The following is a 17,950-nucleotide window of genomic DNA, read 5'->3' on the forward strand; positions in this document are numbered from 1 at the left end:
TTCTCTGGGTGTTCACTTCAAAAGCATACACTACATGTCTGGGGGGGGCAAGCACCCTGTTATCTATCACTCAGGAAGCAAGAAGGACAGAGCTTTTTGCATCCATGAATGGAGGATCCCAGCCATGCTGGCTGGTGATGCTGGAAAGTTGCTTTGGATGAGAAATTATTTAGACAAGAATTTTAGTTTATTAAAGCTAAGTTTAGACTTTTAGAAGCATGTTATACTTTTGTTTCATATGTAACCATTCAGTTTCCAATATTCTTACTCTCTACTCATTTGAGTCTTTGTTCTTTGTTAATAAACTTATTCTCATTTTTATTACAAATATAGCTAGCTCACTGGTGTGTTATCAGGCAGAGTGTGAACTCTCTGTTGAATTAAAAAAGCTGATGTGTATTACTGTTCCCTTTGGGGACAGCAAACTTGCGAGGGCCCAGTGACAGGGCCTGAACACTGCAGGGTTTGGGGGCTTTGGTATACCTTTTGTAACCTTTAAGGCACAATAAGTAGAGCTCTGAGGAGTGTGTTTGAGTGGCAGAGAAGCTGGTGGTGTTTAGGAGCTAACATTCAGCAACCACAGGAAAGACTCCCTCATGCTGGAGGCAAAGGTAATAAGATGACTCGAGGAAGCGTCACACTGTCCACTTAATGTTTGCACGTGACACAACAGGGCCCTGATCTTGACTGAGCCCTTTTGCGCTACCTAAATGAAAACAACCTATCCTTCTTTTACAGATGAGGAACTGAACCCCAGAGAGATTAAAGGTCTCACCCAAGGTGCCAGATAAAAACTCCAAGTGAATTATGACACCAGAAGAAAGATAGAAACAGCAATAATAGAAGGATGTTTCTGCATTTTTAGTTTTACTATCATTACACCAAAGAAGCATTAACAACCTTGAGCTGAGGTTTCTTGACAGTGCTATCAGCTAATCTTAACCTAAATAAATTTTGACATCCTGAATAAGGAGATAAATTTATTTAATTTTAAAGTTCAAAGGCTGACCAGATCTGAGATGTACATGCACACACACTGTAATAAAATTTGAGTCTTCATGGCTACCACGGTGTAGCTCCAGAAACTGAAACAAATGCGAGGAAAAGAAAGCAATATTTCAAAAAGGAAGCTTTTAAAAAGGATTCCTCTACTAAAGGTAATAAATATTTTACTAATACAAAATAAACAGAAAATTCAGTTGTCCAATGATTATTTATTGTTCTAAATTTGAAGACTAAATTCAATCATTAAATTATAAAACAAAGGGATTTTAATTCAGCTTTAGGTAAAAATCTCAAAGCAATTTTAACTATGAAGCTGTAACAGAAGTCTTCAAAAGAAATCACTAACAAACGATAAACTGGTCCGTTCGCTGGCCTCGGCAAGTGTCCTTTATCCTATAAAACAGATCTACACACACTGTGTTGGTGCTTTTATTTTACATTAGATTTTATTCACAGTTTATCTGAGAAAGAGGCATTTCATCTCTGTGGTATATTTATAGCAACAAGCTGTTCCTAAAATCTCGTAGTACAAAGATATTTATATTAAATTAATAGACGTCGTATGATTTATTTATATTATAACTCTTTGATCTGGAACTGACTTCTCATACATTGTACAGGACCTAGCTCATTTTGGTGCTACTGTAACAACAAAAACAGAATTAATACAGTTGTGTTCTTGCTAAAAACATGGATCAAACCACTTGGACTTCTCAGTTTATTCAATTTTACAGTATTTTACTGTAATTCTAAATATTCTACAGAAGTCTTCAAAAACATATAGTAAATTATGATTTATAACTAATTGTTCTGCTCAGACTTACAGGGCAAATCCTTTAAGTGGTAGGGTAGGAGTTAGATTTCACATATTAATAAGATATACTTCACACAAGGACTACAATACAGTACATGTAATTATAAATTGACATATGTGAGTAAATTCTGTTCCATTTGCCCCCTCGCACTGAAGTTCACTGGCATGGTGCTATACAACAATTTTGCTTTCAGTACTGCTTTGAACATTTCATATATGATCAGATCAAGGGGCTATCAGCTGCATCTGGCAAAGCAAGGTACAGAGAGGGTGTTTCTATGAAGCATTTTGAAAACCAAGATTATTTTTCTCCTCAAATTCCTGAAAGTAATTGCTAATCTGGAAGCTCTTTCTCACCCTTCAACAGCACCCCTACAATGGCACTTGTGCTAGTACCCACCACAATGCTTTATTATACATTTCTCTACCTTCAAGTTTCCTGCTTCAGGCAATAAATGAGTACCATGATATTTTTTTTCATTAACTGGCTCACTACAGTTTCAGATTATTTTCCTTGGCTTTTTGCAGAAATTTTTCTTTAGAAATTGTAATGTCTTCATTTTCTTTGTGAGAAAATGTTCTTTAGCCCATTTCTCAGTAACCTACTATTTTATTGAACACATTTTATTTTTATGAAAATGCAGTTAACTTTATAGGCTTGGATTAGGCCCATAATGCTAGGTTTGTGACTATTTTACAAACTCAAATATTTTATCTGATCATATATAAGGCATAAATGAAATTTACTCAAAGAAAATAAAACAAGATATATACACTGAGTTCCCTTTCAAGTTCTTTTATTTTGGATATGGGACTCAGTACCCATACTAAGTAAACAGCAGTTTACCACAAAATCTTGATGACCTGCTTTACATAGTTGGAGTAACACTACAATAGCATCAATCACTCCTCTCTAATAGAACTTGTAGAGTGGGAACAGCCAGCTGTTGTTCTTCCCCAAAATCCTTCATCTGAGGAGTCAAACAGGGATCTATCCCATCTCCTCTCCGTTTCAGTATATGAGATCACATGGAGAGGTAACAGGACATTGTGGGCTGTCTCTCAACATTATGTTAATGATATCCTGCTGTATTAATATTTTCTATAGATACAGCCAATGCTATAAAGTTGGCTAAGGTCTGCAAGAGAACAAGAATAGCTAGCTGGAAAAAAAATCTAGGCAAGACTGATGTGATGTTGATCATGAGAGAGAAAAGTTTCAATGACTAGTGAGGACACTTAAATCCTACCATTGAAGGAAATTGCCACTATTCAAAGTGGTACAAACCCTGGACTCATCCCTAATGCTGCATGGCTGCATTAGGGATGTAGTAATATGACAAGAAATGCCTTCTTCCATCTTTAAATTGCTAGGAGACTTCACCCCTTCTCTCTGAATTAGAATCTGACGACGATGATCTACTTTCATCACCACCAGACTGGATTATTTTAACTTTGTGTGTTTAGAGCTGAAGGTGGAAGCAACGTAGAGGTTCCAGATTTGTAGAATGTAGCAGATTACTCGTTCTGCCGAAGAGACAACATGAGCACATTATCCTTGCTCTCCAATTCCTAAGTTGGTTCCTATCTACTTGTGTTGACACTGGAAGGTCTTGATCCTTCAACTCTACCAATGACCCACCAATGACCCATCAAGACAATCATCCTTCTCTTGGATAATGCAGTTACAAAAATCAGGATTCAGAGTAACAGCAGGATGAAATGCAAGAGCCAGAGATAAAGTATTCTTTTTTTTTTTGGGGGGGGGGGGGGACGCACAGGCCAGCGCTGGCTGCAGAATGAGCTACTAAGTAACATTTGACTAGCCTACAGTCTGGTCAATTTTAGTGATAAAAGATGCTCGTTTTACTGCTCTCACCACAGCTGCTAGCAAAATATGATGGTAATACCTTACATATCTTGGTGGGTCAGGGATACAGATGTGGTTACTGATGTATGTGGAAGTTGACCCATTGACAGCATACACACACTGACAAAAACAACATATACATACATACCCACCTACATAAAAATCACACACAGTAAGCAAACTCTCCATAGAATCTGGTAAGGATAAAATCCAGAATAGCCCTGGCTTCAGTATATCCTTTACTCAATGGATTTATAGTTTACTTTACTTCCAGTTGTTAATGAGTGATGGGTTTTTGGTCCATACTATACAGGAGGTCCAAACTATATAATCATAATGGTTCAGAGTGTCCTTAAAATCTACGCCAAAAATTAATAAAAAGCATAGTTTCTCCTTCAGCGCTGTGATCCTTGGAGGAACATTTGATCTTATTCATAGTTCATTTGAGAAAGAGACATTTAATCGGTGTGGGAGATTTATAGCAACAGACTGAAACATGAAAAATTGTGTTCTGACGGGGCACTTCAGTTTGGGTGACATACTGGAGATCTCATGCAGCTAGCGGTAAAACATCATTAAAGTTTCTGAAAATGAGAGAGAATTTTCTAACCCTAAAGATATTGCCCCCAACATGAGGCAACTCTATTTCCAAATTCATTATAATGGATAAAGATATAATCAATCACTGGAATGGAAGTTGTTGGATGCCTAGTGAGCAGTGATCATGACCTAATTACATTCAATATGGGCAAACAGAAGAGAGCCAACCAGTATCTATATAGTTGGTGCTTTAAAAGGGCCAATTTCCCAAAACCAAGGAAAATTATGAGCAAAATTAATTGGGAGGAAAAATTTAGGCAGAAAAATGTGAATGAAAATTGGGAGTTCTTTAAGAGCAGTTATTAGATGGCTAAAAAGCCATGCTTCTACAATTCAGAAAGAGGACAACTCTGGCTAAAAGACCATCCTGGTTCAGTGGTAAAGTGCAGGGAGCAATTAGAAATAAAACAGTAATGTATAACATATGAAAAATATGTTAATATAAATCAGACATTATGAAGTGCAGAAAATTGATAAAGGAAGCTAAAGACATCAGGGGAACTCCATCAACAATGGAAAAGCTGAGAAATTAATAATGAAGAATTACAGGACAGAAATGCAATTAATATTAATCAACATGATTTTATGGAAAATAGGTTTTTGTCAAACAAATGTGATTTCATTCTTTGATGAGATTATAAATTTGATTGATAAAGATAACTGCATAGATGTAATATACATAAAACCTCAAAGTTACGAACACCAGAGTTATGAACTGACCAGTCAACCACACACCTCATTTGGAACCGGAAGGATACAGTCAGGCAGTAGCAGAGCAACAACAACAACAACAAAAAAGGCAAATACAGTACAGTTTTAAACGTAAACTACTAAAAAAATAAAGGGAAAGCAGCATTTTTCTTCTTCATAGAAAAGTTTCAAAGCTGTATTAAGTCAATATTCAGTTGTAAACTTTTGAAAGAACAACCATAATGTTTTGTTCAAAGTTACGAACATTTCAGAGTTACGGATAACCTCCATTCCCTAGGTGTTTGTAACTCTGAAGTTTACTGTTCTGAGACTTCTGTAAGGTGTTTAATTTAGTACTGCATGACATTTTGACTAAAAAGTTAGCACTACACAATATCAATAGAGCACACTTCAAATGGATTAAGAACCGGCTAACTGATGGATCTCGAAAAGTAGTCATTAATGGGGAATCTTGGGGGATTTTCTAGTGGGATTCTGCAGGGACTGGTACTAGGGCTTGACATTACTCAATATTTTAATGTATGATCTAGAACAGGGGTTCTCAAACTTTATTGCATCACGACAACAAAAAAAACTCCCCTTCTGACAACAAAAATTACTACACAACCCCAGGAGGCGAGGACAGAAGCCTGAGCCCACCCAAGCCCCGGTGCCCTGGGGAGGAGGGCAAAGCCCAAGCCCCCCTGCTCTGGGCAAGGTGGGGCCAAAGCTGAAGCCCAAGGGCTTCAGCCCCAGGCAGGGGGATTGTAACCTGAGCCCTGACACCCAGGACTGAAGCCCTCGGGCTTTGGCCCCGGGCAGTGGGGCTTGGGCTTCAGCCCCAGGCCCCAGCAAGTCTAAGCCAGCCCTGGCAACCCCATTAAAATGGGGTCGTGTCCCACTCTGGGGTCCCGACCTACAGTTTGAGAACCGCGGACCTAGAAGTAAATATTAAAACACTGGTGACAAAATTTGCAGATGACACAGAGTGCTGGAATGGTAAATGATGAGGACAAGACAGTCATAAAGAGCAACCTAGATCACTGGGTAGCCTGAGCCCATTAAAACAGAATATGTTTTAATATAGCTGAAAGCAAAGTTATACATCTAGGACCAACAAGTGCAAACCATAGCTACAAAACTGAACTGTATCCTAGAAAGCAGTGACTTTGAAAAGGATTTGGGGATCATAAGAGACAAGCAATTCAACATGAGTTCCCAGCATGATGTTGTAGCAAAAGGGCTAATGTGATCCTTGGATGTATAAACAGAATTGTGAAGAGCAGGGAGATAATTTTAGCTCTTATACTGGAAAATTGTGCTCAGTTCTGGCATCCATATTTTAAAGAGGATGTTGAAAAATTGGAGAGGATGCAGAAAAGAGAAACAAAAATGTTTTGAGAGCTAGAGACAATGCTTTACAATGAAACTTAAGGAGCTCAATTTGTTTTGCTTATCAAAAAGAAGACCAAGAGGTGACTTGATCACAATGCATAAGTACCTTCACATGGAGAACATACTGGGTATTAAAGGACATTGCATATATAAGTCCCTGTGTAAGTCATGTTTAAAAAAAACAAAAAACACAACAGTGCCCCAGTTAAGTGTTTTAATTTCACAGATATATACAGTCGCACAGTTCCATCCTTACCCAAACCGCTGAGATTTTTCCAACAGCAGGGAAGAGAAAGTGGGCATCCCTGTTGAGGCCGCAGCTGCTTTATGGGGGTAGTGGGCTGGTCCCATCCCAGGAAGTTGAGAGGGGAGTAGTGCAGGGCCGGGACAGGGGGTCTCTTACCACATGGTGCTGGTCAGTCCAGTACAGGCTGCCACTGCTACTTGCCTGCCCAGCTAGTGAGGAGAGGAGTCCGCACTGAACACGCATGGCAATTAGGAGCCCCAGGCCTGGCCTTGCCCCCAGCAGGCCTGAGGGAGACACCACAGGAACTGGAACCAGGATCTGCTGCTTGGAGCACAAGCAGATGTGTGGGGAGGCCCTGAGATGTGAGAGGATGCCCTGACTCAGATTTGGATCAAACACTCCTTCATCCGTCTTCCGGAGCAGGGCTCCCTTACATACCTGGCTAATTCCCCAAGTCGTGGATCCTGGTCTCAGCTCCTGCACTGTCTCCCCTAGCCTTGGGAAGGTGGGGTAAGATGGGCCAGATCAGGGGGTTCTAATCACTGTGCTTTGTCAGTGCTGTCCACCTCTCCCTGCTGGTTGGCAGGAAGCAGAAGGAGAGCAAGCTGGGCTCTGATTCCTTCCCCAGGCCAGACTGGGCCGGACCAGACATACAGCTGCCATGTGGTGAGACACCTCCCTCCCACAAGCAGCCAAATTAGCCCAATTCCCAAGTCAGCAGTCAAATTAGCCCAATTCTCACTTCTACCTCCCCCCACTGTTGGAAAAATCACTGTATTGGGCTAAATCCACGATTTCTGTGCAGAGTGTGAAATCATGGATTTACCAGGGCCTTATGCATATACAATGACAGCTTGCAAAACTTGTAGGAAAAGCTCTGCGAGAAGAGAGAAAAACCCTGTTCTAATGCTGGGTATGGGGTGACAAAAAAACCACAAACAGCAGCCAGTTGCCCCCAAAACCTACACACTTCAAAAAGCTGAACAGAAGAAATTGATTAGGGAAGGAATGAGCTGGGATGAAGTGGAGAGCTCACTTCACTCCAACTTAGCATGCTCTTCACTGGTGCTCTGCCTTGACTGTGCACAAATTGGCTAATAACAGCTGTTTGCCTGGTAATTGCTTGGGGAGAATGGTTTCATCTTGTTGGGTTTTCCCCTCTTCCTGAAAGCTTAAAACAACAAGTGAAATATAAAAGGTCTGCCATGGAAAATAGCAGGTTCTCCCACAAGATCTGCACCACAATGAGTGGTGGCGGAGGCGAACTAAGATGCCAAGCCATGAATCAGGAATCTCGAAACAAACTACAGAGTAAGAAGAGATTAGGAAAAGGGTAGGCTGATGAGGAAGAGCGCACTTTGTTAGTCCTAAATATCTTGGTAACTTTAGGGGTGGAACTACTCACAGCAATGAAGAAAAGCCTGGTCCCAGGACAGACTGGAAATCACTTTAGTCCTCTTAAGAATGCTGATGTTAGATATGAAAGGGTAACAGAGACATAAGGAGGAGCTAGGTGAGCTGTACATAGGTCCATTGAAAGTGTTTTTCAATGGAAAATTGTGTTTTCAACAAAACAAAAACGTTTTTTCAAAAGTGTCTGCTTTCTACACAGAAGATTTTTACTTTGTGTCAAAACACCAAATAACTGAAAACAATATTTTTGCTGAAAGTAAACAAATTTTGATTTGGAAATGCTGTGTTTCCTTATGGGACTTGTAGTTCAGGTGCAGTATGCCTTCATGTTATTCTATCGGTTAGGTTCCCAAGTTGGACTGCCTCTTCCATGATGCACTATAGCAGCTCAATAAGAGGGGAGACACTGGAGGTGCATCATGAAAGATGTAGTCTACAGAGATCCTGGCCCATAAAGGAAAAAAGGCACGAGACAGATGAACTAGAACTCCCATGAAGCACCACACTGGCATTTCCAAATTGAAATTTTTGGTTTGCAGTTGACAGTTTTCAGCCCCAAATATGGTTTTTTTTCTGCTGAAAACTCAAAAACTTTACATATGAATTTCAATTAAATCATTTTTTCTCCTGTTTTTGTCAAAGTTTCCAACACAATTCTTTTCCCAACCAGCTCTAGCTTTATAATTGTTTGCACTTTAATCATTACATCCTGAAACATCACTATATTTATAACAGCAAGAATCACTGGTACCATTTGCCTACTTATCCAGCCTTTTTATCTACAGCTATAGGCACTTAACAGTTCAATTAAGGAAAAGTCATAATTACCAAACAGCAGTGAAAGACATTCCAGAAATGAGGAACCAAATTCTGAAAAAGCACAGTAAAACCCTTTCAAGATTTACAGTATTGTACTTAATCCAATTCAGAATGCTTTTTTAGTCAATCTACAAGAGTCACGTATCTGGCGTATTTTGCAAATGAAAGCAAAGAATTTAGTGATGAAAAGATTAAATATGTGCACATTACCTGATTTCCAAATACACCTCCCTAAAAACACAACCTAACTTCTTAAAAATATAAGCATTTATACTTTTCTTTATGTGGCTAATGCATTCTTGTGAGGACTGATGGGCAGATATAGATAATGGCTGAAATATTCTGATATTCAATTCCATGCTTCCACTTGGACTTGTTTTGAGAATAGAAGAGTTAGAAAATGCTCTTAAGTTAATGAAAAAAATCAAGCGCTACCACTATGAACATGTGGCATCTGAATGAAAAGAAAAAAATGTTTCTTGCTTTATTTAACCTTCACAGATGAGAGTGAAATCTTTACTGACTACATCAAATATTTTTTTCTGAAACATTCAACACTACCCCTCAATATGAGAACTACAAAATCCCCCAGAGCATTAATTTTTCTAAGACAAATTAGTTTTTAACACCCTAACTTAAAAGTCACCGGTTCTATCAGACCCCAGCAAAAGTACCATCAGACTTACCCAATGTGTCTTTTAGATTTTTAACCAGGGAGCCTTTCTTCAAGCTGTTCTTTCGCTCCACGTAATTTGATGGCACATATCCCGTTTTGTTGGCAGCGTTTCTTACCCTCCACCATGTTTTGGAATCATCCAGCAGCCAAAGACGCTCATTCTTCTTGATGTCAAGTTCTTGGTCCTGTTGTGCGGTGTAATCCCACTTTGCTATAACAATAACTTCTTCTGTCATCTTTCATGGAGTCCCTCTGACACAAAACAGTGGAAAAGTTCATTAACACACTATACTTGTATCCCCCTCCATTATTTCAACATGAAATCATGTCATATTACACTCCTTTAGGAAAAAACAGGCATATACAGAAGAAAATGAAAAAAATCATCCCTTTTTGGTTTGCCAAACAATACAATAATCAAACTGACCTTTCTTAAAACTAATATCTTTATTTTATTTTCTCACTAAATTAGGATGTCCTGGGAATAAATTCTAGTCATTGCATGTGTTTAACTTTCTTCTTCTGGAATATTATATAATGTTATTAGACTATAAGAATAGCCACAAAAGTTTCTAAACTTAACATATATAACACATTTAGTCTCTATACACACAATTATAAAATTGTTTCTACATTCTTTAAGATCCTGTTCTTAATGAGAAAACTAGTAGTACAGTCCAAAAAAGATTTTTCCTTTCCATCCTCATTATCACACTTCCTACATTACATCATTCTATAATGACCTTCATTCTAACATGTTCCATACACACATACAAAATACTTAGGTTTAAAAAGAAGAGTGTGGGCTTTTTTTTAAAAAAAGAGGAAGATGTGACATTTTGGGCTAATTAATTACATAATGAATTTGTACTTCAGCAGTGAAAATAGTTACGTTCTTCAAGTCTGTATCATTTTAAATACTTTACTGCTTTTTGAGCCCTTGTTCAATGACCCGGATAAGGGATAGAATATAGCTATGCCATCTTAGAAGCCCTTCTTCCTTTTTGTTCCCTGGAGTGGCATGGCAGGAAGTGTCAGAGGAGAGAGTCAGCAAGTAGGGGGAACACACAGCTCAGGCGCATCTTGCCCCCCACCACTCTCTGTCCACTTATTCATGAGGTTTGACAAGACTGGGTGAGTAGCTCCTTCTGTCCACGTATGACTGGAGCTGTAATCTGAATAGCTGTTACTCAATTGAGCAGGGGAAGCCTTACTCCCCTTTACTCACATAATGGCTGAGTAAGGTCTAGGAACAATTTAGCCCTATAAAAAGCAAGGAGCTTTCTTTAAAAAAATAATTAAAAAAAGCCTACAAAGCATAAGTTTCAAGAGATAATAATTACAGTAACATTTAAAATGACTAATAAGAGTCTGACTTATTTCATCCTCTCAACAACTCCTTGGTGATCTTTGACTGAAAAGTAACTTATGAGATTTCTATATTAAACAGCATCAGCTTTTTGATCTTTCAGGGTTAGTACAGTAGCTGTTTTTGAAAGCTTAAAGTCAAATGTGCGGACATCACAAATGTGTTACAATCTGGTAGAAATAGTTTTTAAAATACATTTCAATTCTAAACTCCAAGCACATTTTCTTTATATTATTTGCCTTTAGTACCTTGTTTTTACCAGTACACTATTACAATTGCAACGTGTTACAAACTATTTTAAGAGCTCTTATGTGGCTGTAAGGTAATAAAAGCAATTATTTTGGTGTTTTCTACTCAGCAAATTAAAGTATTTGAATTGAGGCTAATTTTGAAAAGTGATTGCAAAAATACTATTTTGGGGGTTTCATGTTAATGGTGGTCTTCATTTCCAGATCCAACTTGTGCAGTACCTACCTACAGTACAAGCTGTGCAAACTCAGAGCTGTTGTGACAAAATGAAGGGAAAGTATGAAAAGACAAATATATCTTTAAAAATCAAATAACTTAGAGACCACAAACACTAAGATGTCCTAAAGATGACTATATGATTATAGCATGATTCCATTACAGAACTGAGTTATGGTGGTCTGGGTATTGGATACTGCTGATCCATTCTTCCAACTAAAAAAGACAAAGCAAGCTGACTCTTACCTGAAAACAATGGACAGGACAAATATTTGTAGCTAACATAGAAGTCATGGCATGAATTTTTTTCTGAAATACTGAAAGAGTTCAGAGGTTTGTCTACATCCTCATTTTTCAGGACAGGAGCACAGGACACGGAGTAGCATGCAGCAGCTAGAATCATAGAATATTAGGGTTGGAAGAGACCTCAGGAGGTCATCTAGTTCAATCCCCTGCTCAACCCCAAATAAATCATCCCAGTCAGGGCTTTGTCAAGCTGGGCCTTAAAAACCTCTAAGAATGGAGATTCCACCACCTTCCTAGGTAACCCATTCCAGTGCTTCAACACTCTCCTAGTGAAATAGTATTTCTGAATATCCAACCTAGAACTCCCCCACTGCAACTTGAGACCATTGCTTCTTGTTCTGTCATCTGCCACCACAGAGAACAGCCAAGCCCCATCCTCTTTGGAACCCCCCTTCAGGTAAGTGAAGGCTGCTATCAAATCTCCCCCACTCCAATCTTCTCTTCTGCAGACTAAATAACCCCAGTTCCCTAAGCCTCTCCTCGTAAGTCATGTGCCCCAGCCCCCTAATAATTTTTGTTGCCCTCCGCTGGACTCTCTCCAATTTGTCCACATCCCTTCTGTAGTGGGGGGACTAAAACTGGATGCTATACTCCAGAGGTGCCTCACCAGTGCCGAATAGAGGGGAATAATCACTTCCCTCCATCTGCTGGCAATGCTCCTACTAATGCAGCCCAATATGCCGTTAGCCTTCTCGGCAACGAGGGCAGACTGCTCACTCACATCCAGCTTCTCGTCCACTGTAATCCCCAGCTAGAGATGAGATGGTTTGAACATGAGTCTATATAATTATTTTTAATGAATTTAAGAAAGGGTTTTGAAACTTTAAACAATTAGTTACAGACAATAAGTGGTGTCTTTACAATTCACAATAGCTGCAGTCTGTTGGAGGAAGAATAAGGAATAGGTGGTATTAAGATCCTTTGAAAACTGAATTTTTAAAATCATTTTACCCCTCTGATAATGACATAGTACATTTTTGAGCTTTTGAACCAAGTTCCTGATAAACTGACATCTCTGCCTTCAGTTCATATAAAATGGACAAACACTTCACAGATCAATAACATGATGGAGCCATAGGGAGATTGTAGTTGATCCCATTCCAGTTGTTGGTGCTGTCAATACAATCTCTCTCCAGTTTAGATTGGTTTATTTTATTTTCAGCGATTGTGAACTAGGACAGCCAATTCTCACTACTCCAGTGGATATGCAAAACATAAAGAAAGTTACTAAAACGCTACTAGTGAGGTTAATTGACGTTATGGTTGTGCAGAAGAGCAGCAATTACGAGGTTTGGGGGTTTGGTAGAGGTTAGCTTACACCTAAAGGAAGGTTAAAATCGAATTAGTCACCTACCTGAAAGATTATAAGTCTTTTACATAAACAAAAAATGTTAAGACAAAGATTCTCTTTACTGAGATCTGCCACATTTGACATCAGGTGTCAAGAACAGCAGCCTTGCGCTCTCACTGATATAGAAGAGGCAGCTGTGTGAACCTTGCTTTTTTGTGATAAGGGTTGCCTTAAGAAACAGTGGTCTACCATATTTAATGCTAGGGAGTAGATTCCTGGATCTAGGTGAGCACTGGTGAACACAGGACACGGAGGGCCTAGAAGAGGGCAGCTAAATTTTTTATTCCTCTCTTTGTGGGGATGACCAGAGGGCTGAACTGGCTCACTGCATAATTTAGAGCAGCCGAAGTACTGATCTAGATTCTCTTTAGCTACAAAGATTCCCTCTTGCCACCTGGCCACACCCAGGAATGCACCTTATGTCCAGGGGAAGAGCAAATGTAAAGATGACACTGACAACTCTAAAACATTACCAAGGGATTCCTCTAAATCAGGGAGTTCCCAGCAGCCTTGTTAGGGCAGTTTTGATCTTTTTGTGCTATCAGAACAGTGAAAGAGGAAGGGAACCATGGTCCAGGATCTGGCATTAGATGTTAAAAAAGGTAGCTGTCCTAATGTAGAATTGGCCAAAATGTCAAGTCATGTTCAGAATGAGACCATTGCACTATATGGCTTTATAAAGATGCAGAGAAGGCAAGCCTACAACCACTATAATGACTTGCCCACATAGGACATGATTCAACAAGGTATTTAAGCTTGTACCTAACTTTGAGTATGTGAGTTGTCCCACTGAAGTCAATGGAACTACTCATGCACTTGAAGTTAAGCATGTGCTTAAAAATCTTGTTGAAATGGATTTACGTAAGTGAAAAAGAAGAGGGAGGGAAAAGGAATACAGCACAGAAAGATATAAAACTGCACTACTGGGGGGCACAAAAAAGTGGAAAATTAGTTTTAGAAGAAAGAGGAGCTGCACTTTTCAGAAAGGGTCAAAGAGGACACAAGTGGCACTTCTACATTCATAAGTTTAATTATTACAAACGTTTGATAGACTGGGATGAGGAACTAAAGTTAATTACAGTAACATCCGTAGTCTATGTCACTAAACGGGGAATAAGGAAATCTGGATTCTCTTAGGGCTGATCTACACTAGAAAATTAGAGCGACCCAAAAAATCCACATCTCTGAGCAACGTAGTAAAGACAAGCTAAGTCCCAGTGTAGAAAGTGCTCTTGGGGAGGTGGATTACATATGCTGATGGGAGAATCGTTCCCATCGGCATAGATAGTTTCTACATGGAAGTGAAACAGTGGCGCAGCTGCAGTGCTGCAACTGTGTTGCTGTAGAATTTCTAGCCTAGATAAACTCTTAATCTCGGCAACACACTATATTTAAGCAAGTCAGTCTCTCTGGGTGAAATCTTGTCCCCACTGAAAACAACAAGATTTTTGCCAATGACTTCAGTAGAGCCAGGTTTTTAGTGTTTGTCTTGATATTCCAATTTGTACCTCACAAGGGAGCTGAGAGAGGGAGGTTATTTACCAGTAACTGGGCAGCGGGGAAGGAAGGGAGGGACACACGTGGTGAGCAACGGCAGGGGGCTGAGTGAGGAGGAGGGGAGGAAGGAGTGGAGGGACACATGTAGCGAGTGACGGGCAGGGGCGCTGAGTGGGGAGGAGGGGAAAAGGAGAAGAGGGACGCACAAGGCAAGCGGTGGCAGGGGGGCCAAGCGAGGAGGAGAGAGGAAGGGGAGATGGGGCATATGCAACGAATGGTGGGGGGGTGGGGCGAGTGGGTGTGGAGTGTGAGCAGGACCATGGGCAGAAGAGGCAGGATGGGGAGCTAGCCGTCTTGAGGGGAAGCTTCACCCTCTGCCCATGGGAGGGGATGACTGCCAGAGGCGTGACCACATGGAACTTTGGTTTGTGGATATACCGACTGAGGTGTGTGAGGTCTAGAATTGGCTTCCATCCTCCCTTCTTCTTGGTAACCAAGAAGTAAATAGAGTACACTCTGTGCCCTGTAGATGCATGGGGATTGGCTTCACCGCCCTGCTCGGTATAAGGGAATCCACCTCCAGAACAATGGTACTGTCGTGGGAGTGGTTCCCAGAGTAGAATCTGGGTAAGGAATATTTTAGAGGCAGTGCCATAAATTCAATGGTGTAGCCACGTCAAAAACATTGAGGATCCACTTGTCTGTTGTGATCGAGTGCCAGGTTGGCAAGGAGAGTTGGAGGAGGCCCCCCATCTGGGACAGTGAATTGAGGTGTTGGGTTGTGAAGTGGTTGATGGCTCTCTAGTGGTGGTCAGAAATACAGTTTATGAGCCAACTGAGGCTGATGTGTGGAGGGTTGCAGTGGAGTGATAGGTGGGTGGGCTCTGTGGGTTTTATCCTGTTTCTGTAGGGGCTCATAGGTGTGCTTCTGGTAGAATTGAGAGGTTCTGTAACAACGTGTGGAAGATGGACGATAATACTTGCGTTTTGGTGCCAACGTAAAATATACCTAAGGTCCATAACGTGTCCCTGGTGTCCTTTAGTGAGTGTAGAGACTCGTCCGTCTTTTGACTGAAAAGGTGTGATTTATTGAAGGGAAGATCTTCAGTTGCGTTTTGAACTTCCCTGGGGAAACCTGAGGAGTGCAGCCAAGATTCCCTCCTCATGATGATTCCAGTGGCCAAAGTATGCAAGGATGTACCTGTAGCATCAACTGCTTCCTGCAGTATAGACCTTGCAAGTAATTTGCCTTCCTTTAGAGCAGCCAGATTTCAGTATGATCTTGTTTAGGCCGCTTGTCAAGGAACTTGGGCATCTGCTCATAATGTAAGAAATCATATTTGGCAATTGAGGCCAAATAGTTCAAGATCTGGAATTGCAGTCCAGCTGAAGAGAAGATTTTTTGGCCCATAAGGTCCAATCTATTATCAGGTGGAGTAGAGAGTGGATGCTGCTGTTCCCCTTGCTCCGTAGCAGCCTGAAGAACTAGGGAGTTAGGCAAGAGTAGGAGAATAGGAATTCAGACTGCTTAGTTTGGACATAATACCATTTCTCCACCCCTTTTGAGGTGGGAGCACATGTGGCAGGGGTGTGCCACACTGTTCGTGTCAGTTGGAAATGTCCTCGTTGGCTACTCTAGTTGCTACCGATGAATGTAAAATGTCTAATATGTGGCACTATTTATCCTGCACCTCCTCTAGTGGTATTTCTAGAGTGTGGGCTATTCTACGCAGCAGCTCCTGAAATTGGTGATAATTGTCTTTTAGCGAGCAAGGTGTTGACACCTTGGGGTTGTTCAGGGACAATGATCAGGATCCTTCCAGCTCTGAGGATACCAACGGGTATAGGCTGATCGGGGCATCATCCAATCCTAGTTCTGAGTGTGTTCTCAGTAAGAGGCAGAGTATTGGCACTGGGGATTCCCCCTGTACTGAACAGGATGGTACTGATGGTGAATATTGGGCCCATGAGTTCCAATATGGCCAACCCTGGCTGATCCTGCTGTTGTACTTGTGGTGCCAAGGAGCCAGATACTAATGTCCTCATTTGTGAGAAGAGAGGGTATTGTCACGGTGTCGGCTGGACTTTATGATGGCTTTGCCTCCGGAGAGGGGGTAGCAGCTTAAATGGAGTGACCGATTCCCTCTGCTTCTGAGAAGGAATCAGAGTCCAACAACTCTGGCTGTGTGGACGGAGAGGGTGGTACTGTATGGACACGTCCCGCTGGCAGCAAATCCGGTGCCGGGGACTGAGATTTCAGTGTAGGATGTGGTACCTGTGCCTGTGGAGACTGTCCCAGTTGCAGCACAAACCGCTCGAGCGGTTCTGCATTAGTGCTGAGTCCACTTTGAGTCCAGGTGACTGAAATTGCAGCTGCTGCTGCAGTCAGTAAAGTCACTTGCATCGGTACCCACAGTGCCCCAGACACCGACTGTGTTGGCTGCAAGTGTTGTGGGTCTGAACTGTGGACCAATGCATCTGGAAAACATCGAGATTTCTTATCGCCTTTGTGAGCCCTTGAAATGCCCTTCTTGGTCAGTAGTCCTCTCTTGGGCATGGAGCAAGACGTATTGCCATACTTCCATGCATGCTTCTGTGGCTCATGGCTAGGCCCCAATGTGGGATCCGTAGCACTGGTACCAGCAGAGTTGGACTGTGTCTCCACAGTAGGAGGTGCACTCTTGGATTATTCTGGTTGGTGTACGGGGGGGATCCCCCAGCCAGAGTCCAACTGTGGCCCCTCAGTGACCTCCAGGAAGTGCTTTTTTAAACGGAAGACTCTGCCTTCCCATGTATGGGCTGGGAAGGAGAGGCAGAATGTGCACCTGGAAGTAGGGTAGGCTTCCCCCAAACAGAAGAGACAGTGTTGGGGCTCGTCGTTGAGGAAGAACAAGCAAGGACAGGAAGAGCAGATCTTGAATTCTGGCCTCTTCTACATACTCCAGTACCCAGACCAGGGTTCTGTGGGGAGGGAGAGAAGAAAAACGCCAAAGTGGCATCTGTTTGCAAATTTAAAAAAAAAAGAAAAGAAAGTGTTTAAAATAAAACAAGAAAGTGCTTAGTAGAAGGGGAACTATAGGAGCAATGTCCCCAGTCCAGAGAACCTGTAGAACTTTCAGAAACAAGAAATCCCACAAATTCTTTCAGAAACAGCATAAGACTTAAAAATACTGAGCTAAGTGAGAAATACAATGATTTTCAGCAAAATGTGTCACCAAGGACGAAAAGATAGCTGGAGCTCCAACTCGGACTATGCATGCAGTGAGAAGGAACTGGAGACGTGATCGGTCCGCCCTGCCATTTATCACCTCAGGCGAAACCATGAGGTAGTGCAAGGGCGCCTGCGCAGACTGATGGACACTACTTTCAAAAGCTCCGGCTTCGAGCAGATGCACATTACCCTCAGTGGAATACAACAGGGACCATCACTCGA

At 41.3% G+C, this 17,950-nt stretch overlaps 1 protein-coding gene across 4 annotated transcripts in view; it reads right to left on the reverse strand.

Annotated features, from left to right (window-relative positions):
* Nucleotides 1-17,950, reverse strand: part of NCK2 (NCK adaptor protein 2) — a 159,998-nt gene that overhangs the window by 47,109 nt on the left and 94,939 nt on the right. For 3 of the 4 annotated variants that reach the window (XM_084616835.1, XM_084616833.1, XM_084616834.1), the window contains one exon: nt 9,540-9,781. In XM_084616835.1, the coding sequence (XP_084472961.1) occupies nt 9,540-9,765 (226 nt within the window). In that variant the 5' untranslated portion in view covers nt 9,766-9,781. Of the gene's footprint in view, nt 1-9,539; nt 9,782-15,526; nt 15,655-17,950 lie in introns of those variants that run through there. The other variant, XM_084616836.1, reaches the window with a different exon arrangement.

The sequence above is a fragment of the Lepidochelys olivacea genome (genome assembly GCF_965140295.1).
Source record: "Lepidochelys olivacea isolate rLepOli2 genome assembly, chromosome: 1".
Classification (NCBI taxonomy): Eukaryota; Metazoa; Chordata; order Testudines; family Cheloniidae; genus Lepidochelys; species Lepidochelys olivacea.